Source organism: Apaloderma vittatum, unplaced genomic scaffold (genome assembly GCF_000703405.1).
Source record: "Apaloderma vittatum isolate BGI_N311 unplaced genomic scaffold, ASM70340v1 scaffold3618, whole genome shotgun sequence".
Classification (NCBI taxonomy): Eukaryota; Metazoa; Chordata; class Aves; order Trogoniformes; family Trogonidae; genus Apaloderma; species Apaloderma vittatum.
The window spans coordinates 52200-61811 of record NW_009728872.1 but is presented as its reverse complement, the minus strand read 5'-3'; the positions used below and the strand labels follow the sequence as shown (position 1 = coordinate 61811).

Here is a 9612-nt window from a genome sequence, read left to right as displayed (position 1 = left end):
TGCCTGATTAATGTTTGCATTCATCTGCACAAGTAATTAAGAGCAACTGAGAGAAAAAAACTCTTAAAGTTTAATTAAATGCTTTTTTTGAAACTATAAGTATTTCTGACTAAGTTTCACTTTTAAAACTTACAAAAAAACCAGGGGTAGTTGAAGGTACACAGGTCAGGATGATATATGGAATTCCCTTGTGTCATCACAGACTTAAGCTAAATATTTTTTTCTTCCATAATTTAAGTAAATAGGGTCTGACTGTAGCACTGGAACTGGCTAGAGCGCTTTTTTTTAAGTAGAACTAAGACCCATATAGCAGTATACTTATCCAGTATGATCTAGTTTGGCAGATAAATATAAAGCCCTTCATAATTCTAGCATTTACATTGCACTGACATAAGAAAGGTCTTATCGGGTAGTTCAAGCAAGAATTTGTGGCTAACTATGCCTCTTTTATAGTTTCTGTGTGGTGTTTTGTTATTGTTTCAGGTTTAAGAAAAATCTGCATATATCCTTACTGCAGATATCAGGTTATAAAAAGCTGTATTTGAATGTGGAAAATCTGAGGAAGGTCCCATATGACTCAGAGAATGAAGAACATGAGGAACAGTTAATTGAGGTGAAAAGTCTTTTACGTACAAAAGCCATTTTATTTGTTTTTCCTCTCCAAATCCCGCTGCTTGAATAAACTTATTTTGCCAATAGCATTCTTAGCAGCTGGCCTATTTAAAGCTCTTTTCTACTTGTGAACTGCTACACTGTCACAGAAGTGACACATTAAATTACAACATCAAAGCAAACTCAGTTAGTACACTGTAGAGTTACTTACACTGGGATTATTTTGTGTGAAATGAGACACGACAACACCTAAGTAGTAAAATAATTTTCTAAGGGGTCACTGAAGGATTGTAACTAAAAAGATATTTAACATTATGCACATGTCTAACTTTGTAAACCAATAACTGCTAAGCAAAAAGAAGACACTAGTGTTTCCTTATTACTGCATCCCAGTCAACGTCAGAGGAGTGCTGGAAGATAAAAACTACGAGTAATGTATTTTAGATAATAATAGCAAGCAAATAATATAATGTTTGAGGCTTTCTAAAATAGCTTCTACTATGCAAATACATTAACATGTCATTTTCTCAGCCTTTCAAAGTTAGCTCAGCTTGCTCGGCAAGTCCCAACACTGACATGTGAAGTAGGCATTCACTGAGAATTCATATTTCAGTTTATAGCTGTCCTGTCAGAAAATGATGCAGAAATTAATTTCCGAAGTGAAACGAGTCTTTGTTTCATTAGTACTGATATGTCTTTTTCCACAAAGGAAAATTATCATGTTTAATGCTAAATTCAGTCGTTTGCCACTAAGAGAAAAGAACAGCGTGCAGATTGCATCCTAGTCCTTGGTGATGGGTTTCTAACATGCAGGAGGCAAGTGTTCTGAATTATGCGCCCGGGAATGCTTTGCCAGCTGTGCCTAACATGGAAGCATATTCGTGCAGCTCTGGAATTTGCTGATGCCCCACGAGAATCTGAAGGCCAGGATCACCAAGCAGTGGTGCGACATCGGCTTCCAAGGTGATGATCCCAAAACAGACTTCAGAGGAATGGGCCTGCTGGGGTTAGTGAATTTAGTGTAAGTGAAAAGCAGCATTTCATTTCTGTTGTAACTAATTTTTCCATATCTATGTGTTTTCTGTAGTTGGTGCTATTTCTAATATAGAAGCAAAAAAGCTTCTGTACAGTGAAAAAGCCAATATTTTCTAAATAAGTCAACATTTCTAGCAGCTGCACATCTGTAAATGGGTGGTTGGGTAGAGGCCAACATGCGAGGAGAGGAACAGAAAGTTGCCCAAGACACCTTATGTTTTTGTTGTCATGCAATAGATTTGACAGACTGTAACTTAGAAGAGAATTTTACAGAAGCTTTTAGCATTTCTGCATTAATTACTGTAATGAAAAATAAACAGGTTTGCAGAACTTTGCTTGGCTGAACTTAATATTTGACTTAAAAATCGCAATGACTTTTTATTTTTTTTACTGTATTAGTCTATGCTGAATATAATTTAATTAAGATAATTTAATGCTACCTATTCCTTGGTTTTCATTGTTTGCCATTTTTCAGTACAGAGTAGCACTCAGCTTTAGTTCAGAGCTACATATTGTGATGTTATACACATTACTATTTTTTTATATGAACTTAAAAAATAATGGAAGATCCTGTTTTAAACTGACAGGTATTTTAGTAAGCATTACACCGATGAAGCTCGTCAGATCCTTTCCCGTTCCAATCACCCAAAGCTGGGGTAAGTCACTATATGACTTTTTCTGGCTTCTTCTGTGTAAGAGCTCATGTGAAGATTACCAAGTAGGGTCCTGAAAATAAACAGAAAATATTTTTGTTTTTTTCCATTAAAGGATAAAAAAAGGGCTAAATTCGAAAGGCGTGAGAAACTGAACACACAAATCAGTTTCAGGGTGGGAACTAAGTGCAGCTCTTTTTTTTTTTTTTTCCTTTTCGGAACAGAGTTGTTGGAAAATACTGGCTTTCGTTAACACAGTGAACACCTTTAACATCATAGTCAGCTTTATTTGCAATAGGCTTAGATTAGATTTAGAAACAAACAATTATTTTTCGCTTTGTTACTGACCTTGTATTGAGATGGTATAGATTATCTCTTAAGGTCCCTTTTTGCTGTAATAACTATCTACAAATACATGTTTTGTTGTTGTTGAACTTTAACCTCATTTTGTGTATTAAAACGTTTAGTTCATTTTACAGGGAAGTACACTTTCACACCAGGTTACGTACAGAGGAAAGGTAAACCTGTGTACGTTATCTGATCCATCTAATCCTCAGTTAACTCAGTCACCTACCAAGAATGGGAAACTTTCATGACTTGAATTGTAAATAATATTTATTACCTTGTACAATGAGGTCATTGTACATTGTACATTGTAAATAATATTTATTACCTTGTACAGTGAGGTCATTGTACATTGAGGCCCTTATCAGTGACAAAAAGTAATAAATTTTTTTCTTCCTCCTGAAACATTAAACAGTGCTTTAAGAATATATGTTGTGGTGCGTTCCATACCATGCAACAGAAAACCAGATTTTTTTTTTCAGCTTGAAGAACAGGTTGAGATGGCCATTCGATTTATACCGTAACAACATTTTTTATATCCAATTCTTAATCAGATTTAATGATTCCAGATGAACAAATTAACCACGTTGATTTGCCTTATGATCTCATTATCACCTAGTGGAGGCATTTGCCATACTAGTAGAGCAAACTAGCGTTTTTAAATAACTTTATATGGTTGGATGCACCAGGGAATTGAAAGAGTGGTCTCTAGGCTAGAGTCAGCTTGTCAACAAGCATCGTAGGGAAAATCGACCCTGACTGTTTTCCTCATGTAGACTGTTTCAGGGAAACCTTTAAGTCCTTTGATCTAAAAGCTAAACTGTGACCTGCGATTGGTTTTGCAGATACTCTTATGCAATAGTTGGAATCAACCTGACAGAAATGGCATACAGCTTACTTAAGAATGGTGCTTTGAAGTCTCATCTGTACAACGTGGTCTCTGGATTGCCGCAGCTGGAGCACTTCCATCAGTTTTACTGTAAGTATCTGTAGGTTCTTTAGTACAGACTATCAGGGGAGACCTACAGTATAGAGTTTAGGTTCTTTTGGCATGCGTGTCTACTCTTTTCTAGTTAGCCAGAGCAAGCTGTTAATCTTCTGGATCAGATCTGGAAATGCTTCAACACTGTGCTACAGGATTGTATATTTAAAGGATAAATTTGGGTGGCTTTCTGTATATTAGAGACTGCAGTCTGAAAACTCAGTATCTGCAGATTTATCTATTTATCCATTATTACAGTGTCTAAAAGCTTGCTGTTGAGCAAGTGGGACAGTCCCCATTTTAAGGGATTGAACAGACTCTAAAGGATCATTCTAGGTCTAGCTAGATCAAGGCAGAAAATTGGGGAGGTCATTTTTGCAGATCTCTATTTTATTTTCTTCACAGGTTATCTGGTTTATGAGTTTGACAAGTTCTGGTTTGAAGAAGAACCAGAAAGCATCATGCACTTCAACCAGTACAGAGAGAAATTCCATGAAAAAATTAAGGGACTTCTGCTGGATTGTAACGTGATCCTAACCTTACAAAATAAAAAGAAACCGTAACTCCTCTGCAATCTATGAGATTCTGCATCAAAAAAGGAATGCATTTGGATGGAAGTTCTGCATATTTCACCAGAAACTGTTCAACAATAGAACGTCCTTTTTTACATTTAAAAAGGAAAATAATCAAAATTCAGTTAAGAAAGCTTGGACAATCAATCTCTTGTTTACAGGTCTTTATATGCTATTCTCCAAAGGACAGCTTTTTAAAAACAAAACAAAAAACAACCAACAGACCAACACAAAAAGCAACCTATAAAGCTCAAGAGCCTCCGGATCACTGTCACAGTCTTTTTTATATACTTCCTAATGCAAGAGCATGAAGCAGGTATTTATGCTGCATCATATTTTCCATGAATAGGTTTGACCATTGCCTTTTAATAACTTTTTTTAGTTGAAATTAATCTGGGTTTAGACTTTTTGTGTTCTTGTTCTCTACATGAGGTGATCGTTCACTCATCAATGTTAAATTTTTGTTTAGGGGATGTATTTATGATTTTGGCAAAGAGGCTTAACCAATGAACATACTGATATATGTAACAGAAATTACTTCTGGGTAAGGAAGTATTTTTATCTGTCGCTTTGCACGAGCAAATTCCCCGTGCTTGGAAAAAGCTTAGTTTGCAAATAGACAAAAAGAAACACAAATAATCAGTGTGAGGATCATATCCTCAGACTAAAGGTACTCCTAAAAATATTCCTACTGTAAAAATGTAAAAATTCTTTCTAACCTGACTTCAGCTGCTCAGGTTGCTTGACTTTGTTATCAGCCCTTTTTTAGCAGTAATGGGAATACAAAAGGTTTAATGTAGCCCTTTTATAAAGTTCACTCATTGAAAACCTTTCTTGCAGTTGCAGTCCCTATTTTGTGAAAATAAATTCACCCGAGTCTCTAACAAAGATATTTTTTCTACAGAAGGGATGTAACTGCAACATGGTCCTTAGTCTTGGCATCCTCAGACAATCTAGTCAATAAGACTTCATATCTGTATTATGACTAATGGTTGCTTAAAGCAACTTTAAACAGATTGGTATGACCATCACTTCATTTTCTAAAGCCTACTGTTAAAGAAGTGCCTTCTGCTTTATTCAATCAGTGTTTATTTTATTCTGTAACCAGATCATAGCCTTAGAAGCTTGAGTTACTTGGAAAAGACTCTTTCAGTATATATCGAAATAGCACACAGCGGCACAAAATTTGTACACTACTAGAAGTTTTCAAGCTTTTTTTTCGTTTTTTAATCATCTCAGGTAAATTACTTAACTTCTAGTCAATGACTAATCATGAATAAATGCCTGAAGAATACAAAAACAACACAAAAAGAAAGAAACCCTTTTTTATAATGAGAGACGTTACACTACATAAATACTAAATGTATTATTATAATATGTAACAAACACTTTGTCTCTTTGGAGGTCATCAAAACTCAAAGGGACATGGGCCAAAGCAGCCTGCTTTCGGTGACCTGGCTTTGGGCCGGGGCTTGGCCTAGGTGGTCTCCAGAGGTGTCTTCCCACCTCAGTCATTCTGTGAGTCTCTGTTGTGTAACTAGTGACTTCTTGCTCTGCATCCACCCACTTGCTCGTGATCCCTTAAATGTTGGTGATCTCTTACTTGTGGGAGAACTCATGATTGGGGTAGACAGTATATATCTAAGAGGTAACGCAGTTCTGTCTTTGGATACCTTAGGTATGGGCGAGTTAACCAATTCTCACGTTTAACACATGCAGAGTGGAGCAGGTTCATCTCATCTGTGTTGGGTTAATGCTATTCTACTAAAAAAAACCCACAACACCTCCTAATGTGAGGATGCTTGTGGGGAAGAGTGTTTACAGTTATGCTATAGCTTGTGAGCTGAACAGCTCAGGTGACGAGGTCAGACACAGAACTGACTGCAGGAAACCTAGCGCTTCTGCTGCTCCCAAGCACTTGGGTCCTGCAGATCTCACCATGAAAAAATATGAGATCCTGCGGCCAGTGTCCTGGGGTTCAGGTCCCACGGTGGAGCTCTGTTTCTCTGACCCTCGTATATTCTGGCCCTTCCTAAAATCTGAGGAAGGAGCAAGAAAGCAGCCTCTTTCCCAGTGGCTGAGAGGTTAGTTGTCTGATAGTTTCTAGTCCCAGCTTATGTCATGTTTGTTTGCAAATCCCCTTTGCAAGGAACAGGAGACTGTCTTTTGCAATTTCAGAAGTCACCCCAATACTTGCTAGCAAGTAACAAAATTACTTGAGCCATCCATCTCAAACACTCCCCCGTGTGGTAGCTCTGCCATTTCTTTTTTTTTTTTTTTTCCCCGAACAGTTGCAAAAATAATCTTATATCCTTGTTCACTTGCAGACTGACACTGAACTACTGCTGAGGCATTTAAAGCCTAACCATCAAGTTTCACATTTCCTGTTACACACCTAAGACATTTTAGTGTAGAACGTAGATTGAACCCAATGTGAGATGCATCTTTTTTTTTAAAAAAAAAGCACTAACAAATAAAGCCTGAGCTGGGAACAAACTTCGGCAGTATACAAGGGGAAAAAAGTGAAAAAAAGTAAACCCAACCATCATGAGATGAGTGAGATATATAGGAATGCATTAGTTTGCATGTAGTAAGTAGGTGAGTGTTTTTTTAATGTTTGTTAGGCTCCAGTACACCTGCCCAGTAAACAGTTAGAGTTTGCATGTAGTTTTGTCCGGTGGAGTAGCCCCATCCTTCTTTCTAGGAGTCACACTGTATATGTAGACTAGTACTGGGTGTCCCTGTTTTGCACCAGCGGTCGGCTAGTTGTATTATGGTGGTAGCTAGAAAATATATGGACAAAGGTAAAATTATGTTTAGCAAAGGGAAGAACAATGTTTTGCTGTTGTAGGGCAACAATCCTAAGGTTATGGAAGATTCACAGTGGAGGTAGGCCACCTTTCTGCAAGTTGATGTGATCAATTTGTTTAATATCGTAATTTGTTGCTCTTGTTTAATTCCAAGAGTCTTAAACTCTCAGTAAATTCTCTTGTTATTTATTAACTGTCCTGTTTGGAAGTATGTATTATCTTACTAGAATTTGCAAGTACTGTTAGTTTTCTAACTTGCGGCCTCTTTAAAGCATTCACTATGTGAAAGCTTATATGCAATAGCAGTTTTAGAAAGAAAAAAAATCTAAAACTGAAGACAAGGTGGTTCTCTGATTTTTTTTGTTCTTGTTAAAACTCTTTAACCAACTACCTCCGCTTTTGTTGTTCAGTGTACGATTAAAACATTGTGCCACTCCACGAACAAATTAATTGGAAGAGAAGTTTTGCACAAGCAAAAGTAAAATCTAGTCTTTCAGTAAGTAAACACGTTGCCTCATAAGTAACCAACCTGGTTGGAAGGCAAGTTGAAGACAGTGCTACTGAGGAAGAAAGAAACCGAGAATGTTTTTAAACCAGTTGTACTTGTGTCATCTGATACAGCAGTGTAAAGAACAGGGCATTTTGTCTTCAAGGGCATCAGGAAAAGGGCCCAATTTAAGCACTTCAAATAAATAGTTCTGGATTTTCACTCTTTGAAAAACAAAACAAAAATGCAAACAAAAAATTACATACACACAAAGCCCCACGCATTTGCTTTCCAGATTTTCCATCCTGCTTTAAATAGCCAACTTTTCAGAAAATATTGGTTAGCCTTGTTTTTAAGAATTACCATGGTGAGAAATTTTGTATTTAGTTAGGTGGGAGTTCAGGAGTCGGTATTTTTGAAAATACTGCTAGAGAACACGTGGTAAAGATGTAACCTGTTAAGTTTCTCTCTTCATACTTGTTTTGTGTTGCTGTAGTACAATGGTGATCAATCTGTAGACTGACATGTCTTGTGCGGGTCTTTGTATTTTCTTTCTCTAGCTAAGGAAAAAAGAAACACCAAACAGCCCGACAGCTTGTGGGCAGTTTCTTCTTATCACACTGTGCTTAGATAGCTGCATACTAATAGAAATTTCTGCTTACCACAATATAAAAGCAATAACGTAAACTGTGATGTCTGTGTAATAGAGATGTTTACAATGGTAGCGAATAAAGAACGAGTTATTCTAAAACACTGTCAACATTATTGTGTTATGGCCTGCTAGAAAATGTAACAATTTCCCGTTAGCCATTGTTTCAGTTCATGCACTGTGATACAAGAGAAAGCTTTATCCTATCTCCTTTTTGGGGGGGATTGGTGAAGGCTTTTTTGTGGTTGTGTGGTATAGTCAGGTTTTTGTGGTTTTTTTTCCTGTTTTTCCCCCCCCCCTTTCCCTCTCCAGCTCCATTAACGTGTTTAGAGGTCTCTGGTTCTTGTACTGGGCCTGTGTTTGTGCCTAGCAAAGGCATTATTAGCAATAACGCTATAGCATTGAAATGGTTGGCAGCAGAACCTCTGTGTGTATGAAAGCTGAACTGGAAAACCACAGCTGGAACAAAGGCCAGCTGGCTCACACACGTTTACTAGTTTTTAAATCATTGTCTTAAGATATGAACCTTAAACACCAGAACACAGGAATAAGATTTAAATCTGAGAGATCCATACAAAAGTGCTTGCTTTTAACTCTCAGAATTAGTCAGATACCATGAAAAAACATGCTTACACAAGTCCACTTGAAATCTTCCATCTGTTGTAACAGGAAATTTTGCAATAGCAAAGTCCAAGTTTGACACACATTATGAACTTATGTGGGTTGTGACCTTTAACACTCCCTCACTCTATTTTCCACCATTAGTTCATCTCCATACAAGCCGTATTGTTTTTTTTCAGTTCCATTTGTATTTCCCAGGTAGCCTTTGTTTGTACTCCCGAATTTTGACACTGAAGTGCTACTACAGGAGAACTACCCAAGGTCTCACCTGGAGCAGTTTTTATTTCTTCAGAAGCATAGAAGAGGCCCTGCACTACCGAAACATCCCAGTCCTCCAAACCTCAAACGTCAGGTTGGTCAGTTATGCAAATACCAGTTCTTTTAGAAAACAGGCTGAGAAAGCAGCTATTCAGGAAACTTAAACTAAGATACTGAGGACCACAGCAAAGTTAAATTATCTTCTGACATGACATGCTCCGAGATGTTACCTGCCACCACATATTGCAGTTCAGACTAAGTTGCTGCATCTCATCCTTTGCATTCCTGGCACTGAAACACCCCGATGTAGTGATGCTTGCTGAGAGCAGCACGTGTCACAAGTTTCTAGCATTAAGACACGTTCCAGTGTAATCTTCACTGCCACAGTTCTGTTCTAGTTGGGCTGTTCAGATAATTTATATTTTCACTATTGAATAAATGAACATTTTACACAAGCATTAAAAACCACAATCACCACTTGAAGTACATGACATTTGACTCAGGACTATCTTCGAGTGGAAAGAAATTGAAATAGCCTGAAATATTTTCTTCCAGCCAGAAGATAAACTGGACAAAACTGCTTCACTT

General features: G+C 37.3%; 1 protein-coding gene across 1 annotated transcript in view; it reads left to right on the top strand.

The window, feature by feature from the left end:
- The window catches only part of ELMOD2 (ELMO/CED-12 domain containing 2), a gene marked incomplete at its 5' end in the record, with an annotated part of 6121 nt that extends 1817 nt beyond the window's left edge, over positions 1-4304 (top strand). Inside the window, 5 exons of the mRNA XM_009874223.1 lie at positions 484-613; positions 1500-1633; positions 2235-2303; positions 3491-3624; positions 4033-4304. Of these exons, the coding sequence (XP_009872525.1) occupies positions 484-613; positions 1500-1633; positions 2235-2303; positions 3491-3624; positions 4033-4190 (625 nt within the window). The remainder of the gene's footprint in view (positions 1-483; positions 614-1499; positions 1634-2234; positions 2304-3490; positions 3625-4032) is intronic.
- Between the last annotated feature and the right edge of the window lie 5308 nt (positions 4305-9612).